A 24,334-nucleotide genomic window follows, 5' to 3' on the forward strand; every position below is an offset into this window, starting at 1 on the left:
GCTCTCTGAGAGGATCTAAACCTTCATCTTAAATATGATGTATCCAGCTAAAGACAAAAGAAGGAAAGGTATGGAGGAGCCGGTTCTGGGAGGTGACCAGACCAAGCAAGCAAGAGTAAGGCTGTTAGGTACCAATAGATTTAGGGTGCCTTCTCCACTGGTAAGGTTTTCTTGTGATGCAGAGTCATCCTTCTCTTTCAGGTACACGGGGGAGATAACCCTCACAAAAGGAGATTTCCATTGTAAATATAAATTTCCCTTATGAAAGCGTAGTTTCTACTGTGGTTTAAAAATCTTCTCCTGTATCTCTGATGTTTCTCAAAATAATTAGCTCAAAATAATCCTTATGCCAAAGAAGCATATTTGGGGATGGCATATTCTGCTACCCTTTGTTGACTTAAAAAAATGCACAGTGTGAGAGTTGTGTATCAGGTTTTATTTGGGGCAAAATGAGGACTGTAGCCCAGGAGACAGCACCTCAGATAGCTCTGAGAAACTGCTCCAAAGAGGTTAGGTCAGTATATATGTGATTTTAGTGAAAGGGGAGTGCATGCGATCAAACACTTTTTTTTTTTTTTTGCAGAAAGTTTATGTTAGTCTTGAGGAGCAGTTGTCACCATGAAAATTTTTAGTGCTTTTCTAGATATGAGAAAATACAAGAATTGGGCTTATAAAATCAGCTTCTGAAAATATCTAACTATATGAAGACCTGTTCTGCCGGTTTTTCCCAGTGTGCAGAGTGCCTCATTTCTGCTCTCCACCCTGAACTATTTTCAGGGGCGTGTTGAAAGCCAGTAGCTGCTGCAGCTCGTGATTTAATCCTTGTGGATATAGAAGGAAGTGCCCATGGCAAGTGCCAGTTTGTAGTTGGCACATTCAGCGCTCACCTCAAAGGGTCGGCATGAGGATTAAATGAGCTAATACACGTAAAGCCCTTAACCCATTCATAGCACATATGTTCTCAATAAATGTAAGCTGTCTTTACAATATACACAAGTGTGTGTTCTGCTTTTTCATTGAACATTATTTACTATACACATTTCCAGAGAAATTTAACTGGGATATCAAAAGTAGCTCTGTTCTTGATAAAACATAATTTTATCTCCTGATAAAGCCCTTGAGTTTTAAAAATATATAAAATTAATATTTTAGCTTTCTTCATCTCAAAGGGTTTGAAAATCTATAACCCTGAGTTAATATCTGACATTATAAGATATTAGTAGATTAACTACCCATCTGTTAAGTACACAACAGAATAATTCATGATATTAATTAATTAGAAACAGTCTATATGCCTAACAGTGGTGGAGTGGTGAGATTGTGACGGAGCTTCTGGATGGAGTGATATGCAGCCATTAAAAATGCTATCTCTCTTGTACACACATGTTCGCAGCAGCACTGTTCACAACCGCCAGTAGGTGGGAAGCTTTCCAAGTATCCATCAGTGGGTGAATGGACAAGAAAAATGTAGTGTCTATGTACAGTGGAATACCATTCAGTCTTTAAAAAGAAGGAAATTCTAACACATACTACCACGTAAGTGAAACTTGAGGACATTATGCTAAGTGAAACCAGTCACAAAAAGACAAGTATAGTTTGATTCCATTTATATGAGATTTCTAGAAGAGTCAAATTTATAGAGACAGAATGTAGAGTGATGGTTACCAGGGGCAGGTGGGGAGGAGATAATTGGGAGTTGTTGTTAATAAGTAGAGTTTCAGTTTTGCAAGATGAGAAAACTCTGGAGGTCCTTTGTACAACAGTGTGAATATATTTAGTACTACTGACCTGTACACTTGGAAATGATTAAGATGGTAAATTTATGTTTACCACAGTGAAAAGTACTAATTAAAAAATGCTGTTTCTGAGGACTGTGTAAAAATATAGAAAGTACTCCTGATTACCCTGTAGAGGGAAACAATCAGGATATGAAAATGTATAATAAATATGACGGTAACTGTGTACACAGTATGTATTGTTCCAAAGTTTTTGACATGTCTGGGTTTCAGTGAAACCTTTGCCCCCATTTCTCATATGTTTTATAGTGTCCTTCTTCTTGCTTTTATCATTAAAAATGCATTTTTTTAACATGCAAAAGCGAAATGATTAAAAGGAAATACAGGTCTAGTGACTTATCATCATTTCACAGCACCCAGAGCAGAATGACAGCCCACCCGCCCCAAGTTCTGTTCCCCAGACTTGTCTGGAAAGCCTGTGTTTACTTTCAACAGTGTGTAGCCCAAGGTTGAATGGCTGCAGGGAGAGTCATTGCTATGCAGTGGGAATGGTTCAGGTTTAGCTCTTCCTTTTGCTTCCTCTCACTAACTTTATGGATTCTCAGAAGTTCTGAACCTGGAGAACACATCATATTCTTAGTAGGATTGTTGCAGTTCCATATTAACGTTTACTAATAAAATATACCAAAATAACAACACTCTACAATTACATGGTTTTGCATGCTTTGAAAGATTTGAGGGAATTTTAAGAAAGTTTATTTTTATTTATTTTTCTCCCTTCCCTGGTAAGGGTGGTAATAAGTCATTTGTAAATGAGAAAACTGAGGAGACCTGATTTGCATCAGGGCTGCAAATCCTGAATTAGGACAGAGAACCTCTACATTTTAGTCTGCAGCTCATTTCAGTGAGTCTTACTATCTACTATTGGTAAGCTTATTTTAGAGGTTTTTTTTTAATCCATTTAATGGTTCGTTAGGGGAGATATCCTCAGCGCCGTTAACTCACTCTTTTCCTTTTCTTTCTTTTTTTACAGGCAGGAAATGTTTTGTGTGCCCTCAACCTTTCCCGGGAGTTTCTTCTCTACAGTACGTAATGGTAAAAGATAACCACAGGTCAGACCTGTGGGAAATCCTTCTTGCTCTTGGCCTTTCATCCCTGCAGATGAAGTATAGCTGTCTATTTTTATTTTTTGAATTTCATAATCCAAGGCACATTTCTAATTTTTGATTAAATCTTAACATACTGTTCAGTGCAGCAGGGGTAGTTTTTAAGTTCATTGGAAGTGCTAAGAAAAAGATACCAGCGTGTGCCTTCCTCCTCCACCCCTATTGAGTCATACGTATTAGTGTTGCTTCAGTGGGGAACAAGTCCTAGGTTGGGAGCCAATTTCTTCAGGGACATTTGAAGATCCAGGTTTTGGGAATAGACCTGGGAACGAGTACAGTCAATGAGAGCTGTGTGTGCAAGAAGGAGAGCGACTCAGCAGGGTTGTTCACTTTGGCTGCTCACAGAAAGATAGCAATTCTTCTCTTTATACTGGAGCTCACTTTGCTATGCAAGCCTCCTGCCCAGCTGGCCACAGAGTTCAGCTTCAACCCTCTCAGGCAGCGTTTCACCAGAGTTTAACTGGGAGAGAGATTTGCTAGCTTAACTCTGCTTAGATATTTCTGCTTAAAATTTTGGAGATAGATGGCTTCCCAGGTTTTCTTTTAATAAGATGAATACTAAAAAATAGGTACATGTTACAGATATGTGTATATACAGATATGTATATGTATCAGGTATGTTAAGATACATAATAACCATTCACAAAATTAGGTTGGCCAAAAAGGTTGTTAAAACCCCAAACTTTTTGGCCAACTCAGTATTTATGATATATTTCCTGTAGGACTTCACAAAAATATGTATCACTTTTTAATGAATACACTTAGTAACGTTATTCCTTTCTGATAGTTTGGCAAACAGTAGGATAAGGCAGTAGCTGTGTGGTCTGGAAACATGTGGACAGTTAGTGGTACAGACAGAGTGATAACCCAGCCCCTCTATTTTTTGTGCTTGAACTATTAAAATCTCTGCATATCCCAGAGAATGTAAATTGTGCACTATTAAAGGTGAATAAGTAGACACAGCAAATTGAAATTCCTTGTTCCATAAATGGTCTCACAATACTTTCACTGGTATTTTGGGCCCACTGTTTCTATTCCTCCAAACTTTATTTCTCCTTTGGTTAAAAAAAGGATGATAATGTCTGTCCCCTTGTTTGCCAGAATGATGGTAATGGTGGAAGTGGTTAGAAGCACATTGAGCTCCTCAGAGAAAGATGCTTTGTGACCCTTACAGCAATGGAGCACCTCCTTCCGAGACGCACTGAGATAATGCAGAGGCTACTGGCCATGGGTAGCTGCCAGCTCATGGCGGATCTGCACCTAAAGTGGGCACAGACAAGACACAAGATCCCTGTCGGGACCTTGGCTAGAACCGAAGTCTAGAACACCTTCTTCCTATACTGCCCTGTTGTGTCTAGGCCAGGCAGGGATTCTGAGGAATCTAGTAGAGCTGGGAATAATTTCGCTTCCAGTTCTCTCGGGAAGAGTAGAGTGAGTCTCTCTGCCATAGGCTTTGGCTCTCTGGACTTCTCTTTCATAGCACTTTCTTGCTGTGTTGTGTTGTAAGTAGTTAATGTGTCTTTTCTCTGATAGATTCTAAACTCTGAGAGTTTAGCCTCTAGCACAGTGTCTGGTACATGTTCACTGGAGAGTTACTGAGTGGACGGGTGAATGAATGATTGAAGCTTCTTCCCTGTACATAAAACTGACCATCACACTATCCTGCAGCCCCATCCTCATGATCCCTTGGTCTAAGAGTGTTCCTGCAGCTCTACCAGGCCCTGCTTAATCCTACTCTAGGGGTGAGGGCCTTACATCCTTCTGTGCATGGACATAGGAAGTTGTCCAGGTGCTGGTGGTGTGTAACAGTGAAGCTGCAGGAAACCTTGGCAGCACTCCCTGGGACCACTGTTTGTTAATCTGTTAATTCGTATTTTTCCCTGCTGATTTCTTCCAGGCCCAGATAATAAGAGGGTGGCCAGAAATGTCTTGAAGTATGAAAAGCTCTTGGCGGAGAGCCCTAACCAGGCTGTAGCAGAGACTGTCATGCAGAGACCCAATGTGCCCCACCTGCAGACCAGGGACACCTACGAGGGGTTATGTCAGACCCTGGGTTCCCAGGTACCACTGCTCACGGGAAGAAAAAGGGGGAACCAGCTTGGGGGATGGGAGAAAAGGTAGAATTGGCACAATTTGAAGAGAAAAACTGGTGCGTTAAAAAAAAAATAATAAACCTCACTTGGACAGCATCAGTGACTGAATTCTGAATCTCCTGAATTTCAGGTTTTTTATGCTGGAGTTCCCATAAATTGGTTTCCACTTCTAGACCCTTCTTCTTCTAAGCTGATTCTAGTCTTTCCTTTCAGCCTACTCACTACCAGATCCCTAGCCTCTACTGCTCCTATGAGACCAGTTCCAGTCCCTACCTGCTGCTGCAGCCGGTGCGGAAGGAGGTCATCCACCTGGAGCCCTATGTTGTTCTCTACCATGACTTTGTCAGTGACGCTGAGGCTCAGAAGATCAGAGGGCTTGCAGAACCGTGGGTGAGTGTCCCCAAGGCCTGCCGAGAACCTCCCTTTGTTTCTTTGCATGACTGATGTTCAGAAGTGTGAGAATAGGCAGCCTGAACAACTAGGTAGTTCATCTGTTCAGGAGTTCAAAATACCAGTCGTTCCATAAAACTAATCAGCGGTGAAAAAACTCACAGTCGTGGTTGCTTCTGGCTGAGAAAGGTACAAGGGGATTTTCTGGGGTGTTCACAATGTGCTTTCAATATATTGTTAGGGATGTGGAGTACATGGTTGTATGTTTGTGAAAACTCAGCAAATGGTACTCTTGAGATCTATGTATATCACTGTATGTAAATTTAATCTAAAAAAATTAAAGGAAGCCCCCCATCCCCAGTATCAATCATTCCATATAAGTGATAGAAGGAAAAAAAAGGTGGGAGAATTCTGTGGTGTTTCAGTGGTTAAGACTCAGCGCTTTTAATGCCTGCCTGGGGCCTGAGTTTGACTCCTAGATGGGGATCTAAGATCCCACAAGCTGTTTGGTGTGGCCAAAAACAAAAAGAGAAAGGAAGAAAAGGGGTCAAATGACAGGGGAAAGGAGAGATTTCCTAGCACAGAAAAAAAGCATGAAGATTATTTAGTTAAACTTCATTATTTTGTTAAAAAGAAATCCGAGGCCCGGAGAGGGAAAGAGACCTCGGGTCACATATATGGCTTGGCCCAGAATTGGAACCCAGAAGTACACTGATTGCTGCTCTGCTATTCAGCCTTTATGTATCAGTTAACTTAGGCTGTTACATTTATTTGGTAATGTTGCAGGAAGTGGAGGGACCCCCTTCAGGGCCTGAAAGTGGGCTCTTGCCTAACACTCGGTAATGAATTGTCCAAGGAGATACACGTGCTGACAAAGCAAGAAGCTTTATTGGGAAAAGGTGCTTGAGCAGAGAGCAGGAAGGTAAGGGAACCCAGGAGGACTGCTCTGCCATGTGGCTTGCAGTCTTGTTTTTTTTGGTGATGGGATTAGTTTCCAGGTTGCCTCTGGGCAATCATTCTGACTCAGGGTCCTTCCTGGTGGTGCACACATTGCTCAGCCAAGATGGATTCCAGCAAGGAGGATTCTGGGAGGTGGTAGGACATGTGGTATCTCCATGTGAGATGAATTTTCCCAAATTCTTCTGGTTGGTACTGTCTTATTAGTTTCGTGTTCCTTATCAGAACCTCCTATTATAAAATAACTCACACAGATGGTGCCTACAGAATAGGCAGTTACAGTTAAGGTTTCCTCTAACAGTAACAAGCAACCCCCAAATCTCAGGGAGGACAACAGCAGTAGAGGCTGGCTTGGTCCTCACATTATGTGTCTGTCTTGTGCTGGTTGCTGCTCTGCCCCATGCTGTCTTTACTCTCGGACCCAGCCCAACAGAGCAGCCTCTGTCTGCAACATTGCCATCTCATGGGAGAGGAAAAAGGCAAAGATGGCAAACTACTAGCTGGCTTGTAAAGCTTCTGCTTGGAAGCACCAGGCATTACTTCCATCCACATTTCCCTGCTTAAAGCAAGGCTTGTAGCCAACACTGCAGTCAGCTTGGCGGGTATATCTCCTTCTTCTATGGAGAAGGCTCTGCAGCCACTGTGCCAGGCTTTATGTTGATGGGGAGGGGAGTTAGTCCTCCAGAAAGTGTTGTTGTTATTCAGTCCCTCAGTTGTGTCCAACTCTTTGAGATCCCACGGACTGCAGCACACCAGGCTTCCCTGTCCTTCACAAATTCCTGGAGTTTGCTCAAATTCATGTCCATTGAGTTGGTGATACCATCCAGCCATCTCATCCTCTGTCATCTCTTTCTCCTCCTGCCCCCAATCGTTCCCAGCATCAGAGTCTTTACCAGTGGGTTGGCTCTTTGCATCAGGTGGCCAAGTATTGGAGCTTCAGCTTCAGCATCAGGCCTTCCAATGAATATTCAGGACTGATTTCCTTTAGAATGGACTGGTTTGATCTCCTTGCAGTCCAGGGGACTCCCAAGAGTCTTCTCCAACACCACAGTTCAAAAGCATCAATTCTTCGGCGCTTACCCGCTCCAGTGTTCTGGCCTGGAGAATTCCATGGACTGTATAGTCCATGGGGTCGCAAAGAGTTGGACACGACTGGGTGACTTTCACTTTCACTTTCCAGCCTTCTTTATGATCAACTCTCACATCCATACATGACTACTGGAAAAATCATAGCTTTGACTAGATGGACCTTTGTCAGCAAAGTAATGTCTCTGCTTTTTAATATGATGTCTAGGTTTGTCATAGCTTTACTTCCAAGGAGCAAGCATCTTTTAATTTCATGGTTGCAGTGGCCATCTGCAGTGATTTTGGAGCCCAAAAAATAGTCTGTCACTGTTTCCATTGTTTTCCCATCTATTTGCCATGATCTTAGTTTTTTGAATGCTGAGTTTTAAGGCATTTTTTTCACTCTCCTCTTTCACCTTTGTCAAGAGGCTTTTTAGTTCCTCTTTGCTTTCTGCCATTAGGATGGTATAATCTGCATATCTGAGGTTATTGTTATTTCTTCCAGCAATCTTGATTCCAGCTTGTGATTCATGTGGCCCAACATTTCACATGATATACTCCATATATAATTTAAATAAGCAAGGTGACAATATATAGCTTTGACGTACTCCTTTCCCTATTTGGAACCAGTCTGTTGTTCCATGTCCAGTTTTAACTGTTGCTTCTTGACCTGCATACAGGTTTCTCAGGATGCAGGTTACGTGGTCTGGTACTCTTATCTCTTTAAGAATTTTCCACAGTTTGTTGTGATCCACACAGTCAAAGGCTTTAGCATACTCAATGAAGCAGAAATAGATGTATTTCTGGAATTCTCTTGCCTTTTCTATGATCCAACGAATGTTGGCAATTTGATCTGTGGTTCCTCTGCTGTTTCTAAATCCAGACTTGTATATCTGGAAGTTCTTGGTTCACATACTGTTGAAGCCTAGTTTGAAGGTTTTGCCCAATTGTGTGGTAGTTTGAACATTTTTTGGCATTGCCCTTCTTTAGGATTGGAATGAAAACTGACATTTTCCAGTCCTGTGGGCACTGCTGAGTTTTCCAGATTTGCTGGCATATTAAGTGCAGCACTCAATGAAACTATGAGCCATGCTGTGCAGGGCCACCCAAGATGGATGGGTCATAGAGGAGAGTTCTGATAAGATGTTGTCCATTGGAGAAGGGAATGGCAAACCATTTCAGCATTCTTGCCTTGAGAACCCATGAACGTATGAAAAGACAAAAAGGTATAACACTGAAAGATGAACCCCCCAGGTCGGTAGGTGCCCAATATGCTACTGGAGAAGAGTGGAGAAATAACTCCAGAAAGAATGAAGAGCCTGAGCCAAAGCAGAAAACGATACCCAGTTGTGGATGTGTGTGATGGTGAAAGTAAAGTCTGATGCTATAACCAACCGTATTGCATAGGAAACTGGAATGTTAGATCCATGAATCAAGGTAAACTGGAAGTGGTCAAACAGGAGATGGTAAGAGTGAACATCAACATTTTTGGAATCAGAGAACTAAAATGGACGGGAATGGGTGAATTTAATTCAGATGACCATTATATCTATGACTGTGGTCAAGAATCCCTTAGAAGAAATGGAATAACCCTCATAGTCAACAAAAGAGTTCGAAATGCAGTACTTGGGTGTAGTCTCAAAAATGACAGAATGATCTCAGTTCATTTCCAAGGCAAACCATTCAGCATCACAGGAATCCAAGTCTGTGCCCCAACCATTAATGCCAAAGAAGCTGAAGTTGAACAGTTCTATGAAGACCCAGTAAGACTTTCTAGAACTAACACCAAAAAAAGATGTCCTTTTCCTCATATGGTGCTGGAATGCAAAAGTAGGAAGTCAAGAGATACCTGGAGTAATAGGCAAGTTTGGCCATGGGGTACAAAATGAAGCAGGACAAAGGCTAACAGTTTTGCCAAGAGAACACACTGGTCACAGCAAACACACTCTTCCAATAATACAAGAAATGACTGTACACATAGACATCACCAAATGGTCAATACTGAAAATCAGATTGATTATATTCTTTGTAGCCGAAGATGGAAAAGCTCTACACAGTCAGCAAAAACAAGACCTGGAGCTGACTATGACTCAGATCATCAGTTCCTTATTGCGTAATTCAGACTTGAATTGAAAAAAGTAGGGAAAACCACTAAGCCATTCAGATATGACCTAAATGAAATCTCTTATGATTATACAGTGAAGTGACAAAAAGATTCAAGGGATCAGATCTGATAGAGTGCCTGAAACACTATGGACAGAGATTCATGACATTTACACAAGGTGGTGACCAGAACCATCCCCAAGAAATGCAAAAAAGCAAAATGGTTGTCTAAGGAGGCCTTACAAATAGCTGAGAAAAGAGAAGAGAAAGGCAAAGGAGAAAGGGAAAGATATATCCATCTGAATGCAGAGTTTCAAAGAATAGCAAGGAGAGATAAGAAAGCCTTAAGTGAACAATGCAAGGAAATAGAGGAAAACAATAGAATGGGAAAGACTAGAGATCTCTTCAAGAAAATTAGAGATACCAAGGGAACATTTCGTGCAAAGGTGGGCACAATAAAGGACAGAAACAGTGTGGACCTTACAGAAGTAGAAGATATTATGAAGAGGTGGCACAAATACACAGAAGAACTATACAAAAAGATCACAATGACCTGGATAACCACGATGGTGTGATCACTCACCTAGAACCAGTCATCGTGGAGTGCGAAGTCAAGTGGGCCTTAGGAAGCATCACTATGAGCAATGCTAGTGGAGGTGACAGAATTCCAGTAAGTTATTTAAAATCCAGGAAGTGTGGCAAATATTTAGAAAGGTCATGCAGTTGACCTCACTGCTATAAGTATATTGCCTCTTTACAAATGGCACATAAGACAGTTTCAGAATTCCTGTGTCGAAGCAGACATCATGCCCTTCATGGTGTGCTGTTTGCCCTGGCAGCCAGACAGTCATTCATCACTAGAACAGAGCGTGCTGTGTGCTAGATGCTGTACTGGGTTCTGGGCTGTTACACGGTTAAGTATTGCTCCTTCTGATTTCAGAGCTTCCTGAAGAAGGGGAAAGAGGTATTTACAATGCACTGTGATACATCCTGTAATAGGTATTGTTGTGCTAGCAGCATAAAAATGAGAACCTTCCTCCAAGGGAAAGGCAGTCAGGTGAAGAGCAGATAGGGGCAGGGAGGACAGGAAAAACAGAGGCTTCCCCGTGGATGTGAGATTCATCCGAGTGAAAGGTGACAAAGGATATTCCAGGAAGACAGGCAGTCCGTGCGCAGGCCTGCTGTGTGGTGTTGAGAGAGTAGGGGGAAGCCAGGGGCTGAAGTGGGCAGGGGTGGGTGTGGGAGGTGATGCGAGATGCAAGGTGAGACACAATTAGAAGCTCCAGAAGTACCACGCTGGGGAGTTTGGATCTTATCCCAAAGCCAGGGGAAGCAGTCGGACAATTTGAAATCGGAGAGCGCCCTGATCAGGCCTGCAGATTTTGAGGGAGACTTTGGCAGCAGACATGAACTGGAGGAGAAGAATAGCAAAATAATTCCATCTAAAAGCCCTTCAGACGAATCTGGAATCTTTGTACAGAAAGTTTTTGAAGCCATTAAGCTCCCCGTGAATTGGAACGATGTGTTTTCAATATCTTTGGCTTCTCAGTGAGCCAGCGGCAGCGTTTGGCCTGAAGCTCCCTTTTCCTCAGGACAACTCTGTTGCTGTGGTTACAGGACAGGCGGCACACTTGGAGATGTTCGTTTAATCCCCCGTGGCCAGGTCATCTGTCTGGCATCCACAAACCTTGCCACACTCCCTTCCCCCAGAAGTGTCTTGCCAGGGTTGCTGGGCCCTGTCTCGCCTTTGGCTTGCCCAGGAACAAGTCCTGGGTGTGTGTGGTAGTGGCTGCCCCACGGGAACCAAGCCACCTCAGTGGCTTGTGTTGAATTTCTCTGCTCCTGTTCACTGTCTGTTTCTCAAAAAAGAATTTCTCTGCTCTCTCATCATTCCTCCCCCATCTGCATTCTGCCCATTCTTGAAGACTCAGTTGAAACTGGACACCTCTTTTCGCTTCCTAGCCCTTACCACTTGGCCCACTTTCACAGATGCTTTCAGTAGGAGCATTTTTTCCAGAGCACTTTTTGGGGCCACCTCCAATAACCTTCCTCGTCTCAGCTCAAGAGTGTTTGTCTCCAGTTGCTTGGTACTTTCATTTATCCTGCCATTTACGTGTTGTCTGGAGTTGCTCACAGTTTTGCGCGTTAGTCCCTCATCGCCCTCAGCCAGACTAGCAGGGATCATATGTTGTCCTTGAATGCCTGGCCCTGTATTATGCCTGCTGCAGCTAGAGCAATCTGCAGCCGGTCACTTGCAGCTGAGTCAAGCCCTTGCTTAGACTCTTTAATGGGTCCCTTTGCTCTCAAATGATACCAAAGCCCCTTGGCCTGGCTCCCACCACCCGTTCTGCAGATGCGCCCTTACACGGACACCCCAGAAGCTCCAAACGACTGTGTCGCCAGGAACAGGCAGTGCCCTCACTGGCCTGCCCGCACACTCCTCTCTCCGCCAGAAGCACTCTCCCCGCGGCCTCTTTTCACCTGTGTGATTCCAGTTGTCTTTTGGGCATCCTGGGAAGCCTTCCTGTCCTTCATAAGAATGGCTGGTTGTTCCTTCCGTAACCCTGTACTTTTCCAGTAGGGCCCCACTGAATGACTTATGATTATCCTATATTGTGTTTACAATGTCTAGCACGGTGCTTAGTCAGAGAACAACCGGTGAGTATTTGTCCCCTCAAATGAATGACTTGTGGAGGCACGGTAAATAATTGTTATGCAGAGTGTATAATGCAGTATACAGATAATTTACACAAATAATTGTGTAAATGCAGTGTGGCTCTGGAAGGGAGCGCTGGCAGAGTGGAGTGGAGATTCTGTAGGATTTGTTTTTGAACCATTGATATTGTCCCAGAAGAGCAGCAGAGACTCTCTCCTCACTATGAAGGCTCGGGAGAGGAGCTAGACAGAGGACCACACAGAGACAGTATCAGTCACTTACCAATTCTCTGCATCCTAGCATTGTAGAGAGAGAGGCTGAGAAGGCCTCCAGGAGTGTGTTGTTCACATGCTGCATTTTATAGCTGAGGAAACGGGTCTAGGGAAGGGGAAGAGCCTTTTCCAAGGTTCTCTACCTGGTTTAGCAGCAGGAACAGTAATGTTGTTGAAGCCTCTGAGAAAGGAAAGGGTGCCCTTTGTTGCTCCATGCTCTACTCTGACTGCACATGAAGCACCAGGACTGTGTCGTTAGGCTCAAGACTCTGGTTCATTCACTCCTGGATGCATTTCACTAATACTTAGCACCTACTCCCTGCCTGGCCTGTTCTGCACCCTCGAGATACAGCACTGAAAAAGGGCCAAGCGCTTGCCCTCATGGAGCTGACCTTCTGGTGTCAGATGCAGGAGCAGACATCCTTATGTAGATACTTCTCTTTCTGTCCTTGGTACAGTATTTTTGCAATTAGAGGCTACTTCATTTAAAAGTAATTTAAAATTTCTATCCGAACATTCAGAACAAAATAGAGACATTCAGTTGAATTAGTGACTTCAGACCTGTTTGGTTGTTTTTTCCCCATAACAAAGGCAGCTGCAAGCAAAACAGATTTTGGTTCTCTGTAAGGAAGGGATTTTATCTGAATTGTTCAGAAGGAGCAGGCTGCCTCTAAGGGTAGCGTGTCCTGTCATTGTCATTTAATTTGACAAACACTAAAGTCAAAGCTTAGCTGACCTAGACACTGGGATATAAAGATGAATAAGAAATAACCCTTAGGGACTTCCTGGGTGGTCCAGTGGTTAAGAATCCTCCCTGCAATGCAGGGGACATGGGTTCCATCTCTGGCTGGGGAACGGAGATGATCCCACATGCCATGAAGCAATAAACCCATGTGCCACAACTAGAGAATCTGTGTGCTGCAATGAAAGATCCCACATGCCGCAACTAAGACCCGAAACAGTCAAATAAATAAATATTAAAAAAAAAAAAAGAAACAGCCTTGTTCTTACAGAACTTACAGTCTTGTAGATGCAAAAGGGATTAAAAATCACTTTTGTTTTAGTTCCAACAGACTTTTTTGAACATTTAGTATTTACCAGATATGAAGCTCAAGTTTACTGTCAACTCTTGAGTTTTTATGTCACTTATTATTTTTTTATTTTCAAGATCAGTAGCTATCACTAAATTAGTAGCGAGTGTAAAATATCCTTTAATTAAGGAGAAACTGGTGATTGTTAGGTTTATGCTGAGAGAGGGGAATGTCTATGCAAATGAGAGTCCTTCCCTTTGCGTGGTAACCACTTGGACTTTCTCTTACATCCTTCACACCAGTTACAGAGATCCGTGGTGGCGTCAGGTGAGAAGCAGTTACCAGTGGAGTACCGCATCAGCAAGAGGTAAGAGGGGTCCTTCCTTGGCAGGGACTCTGGTCACACCTGCTGGTCGCCCTGGCACAGATGACTAAAGGTCAGCAGCAGTCATTCAGGTGCCATCGGAGATTCCACTGGAGAACCTATATAGTTCAGGTTTATATCTGTGCATTCTTGCTGAGAGGGAGCAATATCCACTCCCCTCACCCAAGGGCCTTTTACAGGCTGTTACATGGTCTGAGGACTTAACTAGGAGACCATGACTAGGGAGAGCTGAAAAAGCTTTTAAGCCCTAGACCAAAAATTAAGTATGTAGTTGTTCTCCTAAGCAGGATTGCTTTTCCAGAAAGTCTCTATTCAAAATTTGACTTTATAGAATTCTAGTTCCACCTCCTGATTCATATTCAAAGCGTGACTTGCCACCACTCAGGCAAGAGGGAAAGCCAGAATCTCTGGATCTGGTGGCTTCTCTAGAGGGGAAGATCCAACTGCATTCCCTCCCCTCCATCCCTCATCAGCCCCACTGCAGCCCTTGGTTTGCGCTCTAAGGACAGTATGGATGATACAGTAAGGGGAGGGTCCCCACCGGAGCCGTGGGAGACAGCGAGGACGTCCTTGGGGAGAGGCCAGACCTCAGGCTGGGTGGATGGTTTTATAGTCTGGGAAGTGAAGTGAGTGATGAAAGCTTTGATTCAGAATCCTTTGGCTTAACTTACTTGGTCTGGTTTACATTAGGAAGTTATTTTCTAAGTTTGGGACCTTTTACATTAGGAAGTTACTTTCTAAGTTTTGAAAGATCCGTATAACTTCAGCTTCATTGCTTTGCTAATCTTTCTGACATTGAGGTGTCAAGGGGAAAATTCCACTTTCTGTTCTGCTTTCAGGGGAAGGAGGTGGTATTCTCCTTCCTTTCCAGGTAAAGAGACGGAGCCCCTCATTGCCTCCCCTCAGTCACCACCCCCACCCCCAGCCACTACATTGCACTCATTTGAATTGGGGTTCTGCCCTCACAGGGCTTCCCAGTAGCTCAGATGGTAAAGAATCTGCCTACAATGTGGGAGACCAGGTTTCAGTTCCCGGGTGGGAAAGGTCCCATGGAGGAGGAAATGGCTACCCACTCCAGTGTTCTTGCCTGGGAAATCCCATGGACAGGGGAGCCTGGCGGGCTACAGTCCATGGGGTCTCAGAGGCAGATACGACTGAGTGACTAACCTTTCACTTTCTGTCCTCACAGCTTCACTAGAACTTGTCCCTCAAAGGTCACCAGTGAACTCCTAATCACTAAATTGTTTTCCTGCACAGAAACCTCCACTGACTCTTCGTTATCCAGTAAGACCAGATTCCTGAACCCAGGGTCCTCAGCTTACACGTGCCCTGAGCCTGCTCTTCTAGCCTGATTTCCCGTTACTTCTCTCATAGACCAGATGCTTTCATGTTGATATATTTCACCCCGCTACATCTGCACCTACACTATTTCTTCAGCCTGAAATACCCCTATGTTTTTTGTATCTATTGAAATTTTATGCACCCTTCAAAATTTGGCCTACATATCCATCTTACTGCCATGCCAGTCAAAATTAACATCTCCTTCCTCTGCGCTCCTCAGGACTTTAGGGGCTGGTTCTCATTTTTCTACTTCGATTTATACTCGTTGTATTTGTGTATATTTGTGTGTCTCTTCAAATGAGCTCTTTGAACACAGAAGCTTTGTCTTGAGTACCTTTGTAAACCTTAGCTCCCACAGCATAGCGCTATGCATGCACTCTATACAAAGGAATAAACAAATTAATCCATCATTTATAGACCCAGATGTGCCGGGATACTTCCCTTAAGAGCCCTCACCATCTCCCTAGGAGACTCACTGGTTTGCTTCCTTACTTCCCAGGGACCTACATTCTGATCCCAAATCCTCCACTTTATCAGAATCTCAATAAGACATTCAGGAAAAAATACTGAACTTTGCTCTTTGGCCTTTGACCTATCATGGTTTGTCTTGGAGTAGAGCAGAAGAACAGAGATTTTTCTGCATTTTACAGCAATCACCAGCTTACAGCCTACAAAGCATTTTCATAAGCATCGTCTGTCATGATCTTCATAAGTCTCTGTAATAGATATTATCACCCCCGTTTGATGGATGAATGCATTTCCTGTCCTCCCTGCCTGCCTTCCTTCTGGCAGTTGACATCATTCATTCATTCACAGTTAGTCATTTCTGGCATCAGATCACTAATGCTTCAACTTGTGGTGTGTTTTAGTGCCTGGCTGAAGGACACTGTTGACCCAGTGCTGGTGACCCTTGACCATCGCATTGCTGCCCTCACGGGCCTTGATGTCCAGCCCCCCTATGCAGAGTATCTCCAGGTGGTGAACTATGGAATTGGAGGGCACTATGAGCCTCACTTTGACCATGCTACGGTAACTATGGGGTCAGTGACCATCTCCGGGGGGTAGGGAAAGAGGGTATTATTTATTTCTCTGAGGCAGAGCTCTAATAGGGCCCCCAGGAAACATTGAAATCTTACAACAAAGGTTCATGTTCTAGGTAGATGTGAAAGTCTTAGTTTCAAGGTGATAGCTGCTGACTCATCTTTTTACTAAAACTCATTGAAAAACACTCCTACAATGACTGGATTTTATGACATGTAAATTATATCAGTTAAACTCTTCTGTAACAAAATAATATGTCTCTTTGGCAAATAATTAGGAATTCCAGTCTTATTACTTGGCATGTTTACAGAATAATTATCTGTAACATTTTATATATTATTTCACTAAAAACCTGAAGATACAATGAACCACCAGTCCTTTCACTGAAAAGTGAAAGTGAAAGTCACTTAGTTGTGTCTGACTCTTTGCTACTCCATGGACTGTATAGGTCAGAAGGCTGGAGTTGGTAGCCTTTCCCTTCTCCAGGGGATCTTCCCAACACAGGGATCGAACCCAGGTCTCCCACATTGCAGGTGATTCTTTACCAGCTGAGCCACAAGGGAAGCCCAAGAATACTGGAGTGGGTAGCCTATCCCTTCTCCAGCTGCTCTTCCTGACCTAGGAATTGAACTTGGGTCTCCTGCATTGCAGGCAGATTCTTTACCAGCTGAACTATCAGGGAAGCCTTTCCCTACTAACAAGCAATTTAGTTTGATTAGTATATAATTCACTTATATGTGTATCTAATAAATTGGTAAAAGGAAAAAAAGTATACTGAGTAACTGCCAGCCAAGACAGGCACATACGTGACCAGGTATAGCTCAAGCTCTCCCCCGTCTGGGACTCCCCCATTTTTCTCCTCCCTGTATTGTGGTGGAATACTGGTACCTTCTGGTTGTTGCTCTGGTGCCTTCTGCATAAAATAATGATGTGTTCTATTTTTGTCTCAGTCACCAAGCAGCCCACTGTACAGAATGAACTCGGGGAACCGGGTCGCAACATTTATGATCTATGTGAGTCTTCCTCTGGAGGGACCGGGGTTTCTTAATGATTATTCCTCTCTCTTTTATTTTATGGTTTTCAAAGCAATATAAGATACTGATTTTATGTGATATTCACAGCAGAAAAAAAATCTCCAGGATGTTTGTAAATTTCATATAGCACTCTCATTAGGCACCATAGGAGGAATAAAAAAATACATGTCAGCTCCTGCCCTCAAAGAACTGACGTTATGTAGACCTAACTGTGACCTTGTCGTTGGCTGTGATTAGGAACAACACAGGAAGGGGATGTGGTTCTCTTTCTTTGAGGTCCCATAGACTACAAAGCATGGAGCTTTTAAAGGTCCATGATGAGGTCGTGGAGCTGTGAGGGTAAGAGAGGAGAGAAATGAAGCAGCTGAGATTATGAGAAGGAAGAACAGAGATGCCTACAGAGAAATTCAATAAGTGTGGCTCTCTCATATGTAATGAAAATTTTCTTATCTCCTTATAAAGTCTTCAGTTAACTCTACATTACTCCCCCTTAAAACAGTAAATTGGCCTCTTCTCCTAGTTTCTGACCTGACCCTATAGAATTTGGACCTGGTCTTTATTATCTCACCGATCCTCTTCCTGTCAGATCATGTGGTTTTGCCTCCTTCTCTTTGGACAAGTCATAATATCAGTCATCTGTCATTTAAAGCATAAGAGGTGTATTATAATGTTAAGTATAAATGCTCTACATTACGGCCTAGGATGAGGGCCTGGTTTCAGGCTCGTTAGAGTAGCAGACACCCCAGCCTAGCACCCCCCATTTCCTTAGCCCTGTATCTGGTCTCCACGGTGCAGCCAAGAAAGGACAGACGCCAGCACTCTATAGTCTTATTGCTGGCAATCCCAACGTGGCTTTTTTCACATGGCTTGGTTTTCACTTTCTGCAAAACTGGAAGGCTGCCACTGCCAGTGGTGTCTGGCCTCTTGTGGTCATTCTGAACATTCTGATCAGGAGGAGGGATGGCTGACGTCAGCTCTCCAGGCAGGGCACATGGCTTGGATCAGCATCTAGTGCATCTCTGGTTGATGACTCAAGCTGGCATGGGAGGTCACAATCTGTGAAGTCATAGACAGTTGATGTCTTTGGACATCAACCAAAGAACAGGACGTCCAGGGGCCACAATCTCTCTGTTCTTTGTCCCCCTAGTGTCTTCTGCAGCGGACTCCCTGACTACAGAGGCCTGGTTACCATGGTAAGGATAGCACAGATGCAGGAGTCCAGCAGTTTTAAATAGCAAATGCAAGTGTGTCTGTGTTTGGATTTTAAGCCTCTGATACATAGTGGAATGGTATGTGTTTGGATTTGGAGTCAGTTGGCCTGATTCAGGTTCTGCCACTTAACATATGGCCTCAGCACAACTCACAATTCTCTGAGCTTGTTTTCTTGCTCTGCACCTCCTCACAGGGCTGTCAGGAGGACCTGATGAAGTCAGGTGAGGGGATATCTCTCTGTGAAGTTTCATACAGTATGTTTTGATCGTTCTATCCTAGAAAGCAAGTATAGGATTCCATGAAAGGGACTGTGGGACCTAGGAAATGATAGCTTATTCCCAGTTCTTTCATCTTCAGATTAGGGTTAAGACCATCATAAACATTTCTGAAGACAAGAGATAAGGTTTGTGGAGAATATAAGAATAATATTATAGGGGGAAAATAATCTTTAAGAAGTAGAGGATTGAGTTGAAATCAGGTTAGTGATTTTCTGCTCAGACTGGATATAAGATCAGTCCCAGTACAAAGCAGTGGAAGGTTTACAGAGGGAAGATTTCCCTGCCCTCCACCAAGCTCACAATCCATGCCCTGCTCTGGAGCCTCTCTGCACACTGATCCAATTCTCTTCAGTCTGTTGTTTGAGTCCTTCCACCCCACTGTGCTATGACACTACAGGTAGTGTGCAAGAGTGCCATATAGTGGTTACCAGCAGGGTCTTTGTAGTCAGATAGCATTGGCTCAGCTCCAGTCCTGGCTTGGAGTTATGTGACCTTTTGTAAACCACTCAGTCTCTCTGAGACTTGGCTTCCTTATCCCTAGACTGTGAATAACAACAGTCCTATCTAAGGATGATATATTTGTTGTGAGGAATAAGGACTTAGTATGATGCCTAACTTACGGTCATTGCTCAATAAATGTCAACTATTATAGTTAAACTATAAAAGTGGTTTTTTTTTTTTTTTTTTCTGAATGGTAAGATGATGAATAATATAAAGTATTTTAAAGTATTTTCCAGTATTTTTCAAAGTGTTTAGGTTGTGTATTCTTTGAAAAATCAGTAAAAAAACTTTTCAAATTAAGTAAACATATCTATAATTCTAGAATATACCAGTGGTGAAGCTCTTTAGCTGAGGTTACCTGGAGAGGGTCTGAGTGATCTGGGTAAGACACCAAAGGGGCAATCAGTAGTTCCTATGAGGCCCAGCTTTCAAAAACAGCAAGTGTTCTGTAAGCCATTGGTCATGATGCATTACTAGGCTGTGAAATCAATTTAGTGGATCTGGTCAGCATTTAAGAAATCTGAACTAGAAGAGAATAAAATAAAATGGAAAATAACAGACAGTATCTCATGTAGTAAGAATGTTCTATGAAACTTAGGGACATGTCTATGTGTCTTGGGCTGTGATATAAACTAAATTTCTTCCTGAGGGTCTCAAAGTTTGGACCTACTCATGGTAACCCTCAATAAGGATGTTAGCTGGAAGGATAAGGATGTTAGCTGGAAGGGTAAAGAAAGGGGGAATTTCTAAATGTTGTCCTCTCGTGGCCATGCAGGCAAACACTGATGCCACTGAGTAGGCTGTCTTCATTCCTAAATTGGGTGATTGTCTTTCCATAAGTATTGCTCCTAGAGTCGAAAGAGGGGCACACAGGAGGGAAATTTATGCAGAAATGACATCAGATGTCACATGGAGCAGAGTAAGGCAGTCGGGCTACTTCAGCTCTGGCTTTCCCTCTGGCCTTGTAGTTGAGCTCGGTGGAAGCCGGAGGAGCCACAGCTTTCATCTATGGCAACTTCAGCGTTCCTGTGGTCAAGGTGAGTGTGGGTCTGATGCCAACGGGTGATTTTTAGGATTGTTCGAACTAACACCTCAACTTTCGTGCTGTCTGTGCTTGCACGCCTGTCCTGGGAGGGGGGGCAAAAAAGAGGTCTTTCTTGATTTCCAGAATCAAAGATAGTTCCTCAGTTTTCTTGACTACTGCATTTACTTGTACCTCTACTTTTTTTAATCTTATTTACACTTGTATTACAAGTAGATGTCTTCCTATTACAGTAGAACTCCTCAAAGGTGAGAAATCTTTTATTCCTCTTCAGAATCTCAGCAGCAACTGGTCCCTTCAGTCATTCTTTCAGTAAATACTGGGGGCTAGAGGCACTCAGAGTACAGAGGAAAGGTCATAGTCCTTGCCTCCAGGAGCTCACGGAGAGGTTAACAGGCAGTAATGGAATATACTGCAAGAAGAGCTAAAAAGTCAAGCAAGGCATTAAAGGAGGGCCAATGTGGTAAGAGGTTTACTTAATGAATGAGTATCTCCCCCAAATTTCAGAGCAATCAATCAGTCAATCAGGGATGACAGCCCTTAATTACTTCAGGAATGAAATGAAGACAAATAATTGAGATCGTGCCTTCTAGCACTTAGCACAGTGCCCAGCACATCCTAAGCATTCAATAAGTAAATGCCGGGTGTTTAGCAAAATTCAGTGGTTTGGCCAGGGATGAAGTAAGTGTGTAGGAGAGAAATCTGAGTATAAGAGGTAGAAAGAATATAGAAGATTTGGAGTCAGAACACTTGGGTTTGAGTTCTGACATTGATCCTCCTTAGTTACATTATTTAAAGCCCCTAAGCCTCAACTTCCTTTCTGCTAAGGTGGAAATGACAATGATGCCTGCTTCCTGGGGGTGTTATTAGGAAGTGCCTAAGAAAGGCTAAGCATCAGAATGAAGTTCTTAGTTGTGTGAGAAATATTTTGCTCCCCCTTGTGCTTTTTGTTGAGTGCCTGGCCTCAGTGATCCCGTGACACCCTGTGCTCCCCTTTCCCCTGGCACCTGTCAGTCTCCTCCTGGTTTGTTTTTATGTCTCTCTCCCACGAGACTATGAGCTCCCTGAGAGCAGAATTGATCATGATTTGTCTCTGCATCCACAGGGTCTGGAAAAGGGTAGGGCCCTCAGTCAGTAAGGCATCAGTGAATGAGTCAATGGCAGCTTGTCTACCATTTTGTGCCATTTTATGTATTCCTTGCCCCCATCTGCATGGACGGTTTTCTTGGTTAATGACATGCATGCATTTGTCCTCAGTCAGGTGCTTCCCTAGCACTGAGACTCTGGGCTGACCTTGCCTGGGGCGGGGTCTGCTTGCTTTCAGAATGCAGCTCTATTTTGGTGGAACCTGCACAGGAGTGGTGAAGGGGATGGTGACACACTTCATGCTGCCTGCCCTGTCCTGGTAGGAGATAAATGGGGTAAGGCCTGCCTTTCTGGGCATGGGAAAGGGGTGAGGGGTTCAGGGGAAAGTGAAATAGGGGTTGGATAGAACATAACATAGCCTGTCATTCCAAAAGCTTCGTAACAGGGACTTCCCTGGTGGCCCAGTGGTTAAAACTCTGAGCTTCCATTGCAGGGGCCCTGGATTTGCTCCCTGGTCTGGGAACTAAGATCCCACATACTGTGTGGCAAAAAGAAATAAGAAAATTTCTTGAACTGAATAAAAATGAAAATACAACAAATTAACTTTAAAAAAATTAAATGGAAAATAGCAAAATTAGGGGGAAAAAAGCTTCATAGCAATGCCACATTATACTGAGGTGATCAGATTCTGGGCTAGTGGCCACCAGTACCTTAGGAACCCATAAAGGGGAGGCTTCTGTCCTATAGCCAGTGTCAGTAAAAGTTGACTGGCCTGACCAGACAGGCCCTGATTCCTCAGGACAGCTAAAGAAGAATCAGTGCAAAGTCCCACTCCTCTGTTCCAAGGAGAAAACCATCAGGTGCTTTCCCATAAGGAGAGGTCAAAGAAAGAAGAGATAAGTAAGGGACACACTCACGTCATACACATGTCCATGAGAACTTAGCTCTTAAGACAGAAACAGTAGAAGAGGGACTCTTGTGCTGAGGTGGACCTGACCAGGGGGGTCCATGCCTTTTCTCTCACTACCCTGAAATGGTACCCTGTGGGAGGAGGGGCTTTCAGGAGCTACATGAAGGGGAAATGACCACAGTACCCATGGGTTTGAAAATTAAGTCTCTAGTAGATAGGACCTGTGGGGACTTTTTCCAGGGACCACTGCCCTTCTTGCTCTTTATTGCTACTGGAAGCAACATCTTGTAGTCTGTGACAGGCCTGGGACCAAGGTGAGGCAAGCGAGTCCCCAGGGGTATGGAATTTCATGGCCCTGTGAGTATCGCCTCTGTCTGATCTGCTGAGCCTGCTCCTCTGCCTCCCCATTCTCCCTCAGTGGCCAACAAGTGGATACACGAGTACGGACAGGAATTCCGCAGACCCTGCAGCTCGAGACCTGAAGACTAAAGTGTTGGCAGAGAGGAGCTGGAGGAGGCCTTCGGCTTTCCAAAGAAGCCGGAAGTAAAAAGCTAGGGTAAGAGAGCAGAAAGGGGAGCAAGCTTCTGGAGGAGGCCCTTGTCAGCACTGTGTGTTCCTTGCAAATGGGAGACAAGGAAGTGGTCTCTAGCAGGGACATTGTTTCTCCTCAAGCCATGACTCACAGCAGAATGAACAAGACAAAGGAGGGGGCCCGAAGGCTGGAGAGAGAAGTTTCTGGAGCTCAGACTCTTTTGGAAACAGGGCCTATCAACAGTCTCCAGGGTTTGGTCGGTGGGACCTTCGCCACTTGAGCCTTGACCACAGGGGCCCAGAGTGGCAGTGAGGCCCCTGCAGCCGACGCCTGACTCCCACGTGCCCTTCTGCCCACTGACTCCTGCTGAAGGCTGAGCAGGGGGTGTCTCTGTATCAGGAGTGTACCTCATGTGATGACTTTTTTATAGCAGACAGTAACTTTTTAAAAAAAAATGATTTTTAAATACAGCCATTAAAATGTTTTAATAGTCATAAAAAGTGTTTACAGATCATTTTTCACAACCATGAACATTCTTATGTTGTAACATTATGTGAAAACAGCAGAGCAGAATGTTTTATTTATGTATAATCTCATCTTGGCTCATCTCCCACCACTCCCCGCTCAGTGCATTCCAGACGCATTCTATTTCTTAAAACCGACATTGGTCCCACTCTTCAGGTCTTTGCACTCACTGCTGCCACCGGGGCTGAGCCCTCCTCATCATTCCACTCTTGAATCAGTGTCGCTTCAGAGAGAACTTCTCTGACACCCATCCTTCTAGCCATTTTGTTCACATAGGCCCACTTTATTTTCTTCCTAACACTTTTCTCAAAGTTACTTTATTCATTTAATTGTGGTCAGTTGCCTGCCCTGCATGGTGAGTGCTTTAAGATCCCTCTCTGCTTTGTAAATGCCTCACTCCATTTTTCAGTATTTGTTTATTTGCCTAGCTGCTTGCACTCCTTATACCTCTTGGTATACCCCCAGAAAAAGGTCTGTTTCAAATAAGTAGGCATTCAGCAAATATTTTTGGATAAATGAGTAAGAAGGCCTCCTTTGAGCTATGCTTTGGAGGACGGGTAGGATTCTTACAGGCAGAGTCTAATGAGGAGCAGCACTTCCCAGCAGGACTGGCATGAGCTAAGGCTGCAGTGATGAGTGACTGATATTTGAGCACTTGTGCAAAATGAACATTCTAGGCAACGTGGCTGTTTCCTCAACAGGAGATGGGGGTGTGTGTTGTGCTCACAGAGAAGCCACACAGGTAAAAGGCTAGATGCTTAGAGGCTGTGCTGCCTCTGCCCCCTCCCTGTACCACACACGCCAGGATTTCTGCCTCCCAGAGCTCCGTGGGCCCCGAGGAAAAGGTCCTGGTGTGCTGATACCCGGAGTCCAGCAAAGCCTCTGTGAGCACCTGTCACCGATAGTTCTGCTGAGTGCATCAGGACTCTGGAAGCCCTCTTACTACATTACTGTCACATAAGTGAGCAAAAACACTTT

The 24,334-nt window shown here is 43.9% G+C and overlaps 1 protein-coding gene across 3 annotated transcripts in view; it reads left to right on the forward strand.

Moving 5' to 3' along the window:
• Positions 1 to 23,322, forward strand: part of P4HA3 (prolyl 4-hydroxylase subunit alpha 3) — a 40,602-nt gene extending 17,280 nt beyond the window's left edge. For 2 of the 3 annotated variants that reach the window (XM_018059355.1, XM_018059357.1), the window contains 9 exons: positions 2,770 to 2,821; positions 4,800 to 4,963; positions 5,209 to 5,385; positions 13,772 to 13,836; positions 16,065 to 16,224; positions 17,187 to 17,249; positions 20,230 to 20,298; positions 21,628 to 21,724; positions 22,718 to 23,322. In XM_018059355.1, coding sequence (XP_017914844.1) covers positions 2,770 to 2,821; positions 4,800 to 4,963; positions 5,209 to 5,385; positions 13,772 to 13,836; positions 16,065 to 16,224; positions 17,187 to 17,249; positions 20,230 to 20,298; positions 21,628 to 21,724; positions 22,718 to 22,788 — 918 coding nt within the window. In that variant the 3' untranslated portion in view covers positions 22,789 to 23,322. Of the gene's footprint in view, positions 1 to 2,769; positions 2,822 to 4,799; positions 4,964 to 5,208; positions 5,386 to 13,771; positions 13,837 to 16,064; positions 16,225 to 17,186; positions 17,250 to 18,417; positions 18,464 to 20,229; positions 20,299 to 21,627; positions 21,725 to 22,717 lie in introns of those variants that run through there. The other variant, XM_018059356.1, reaches the window with a different exon arrangement.

Source organism: Capra hircus, chromosome 15 (assembly GCF_001704415.2).
Source record: "Capra hircus breed San Clemente chromosome 15, ASM170441v1, whole genome shotgun sequence".
Classification (NCBI taxonomy): Eukaryota; Metazoa; Chordata; class Mammalia; order Artiodactyla; family Bovidae; genus Capra; species Capra hircus.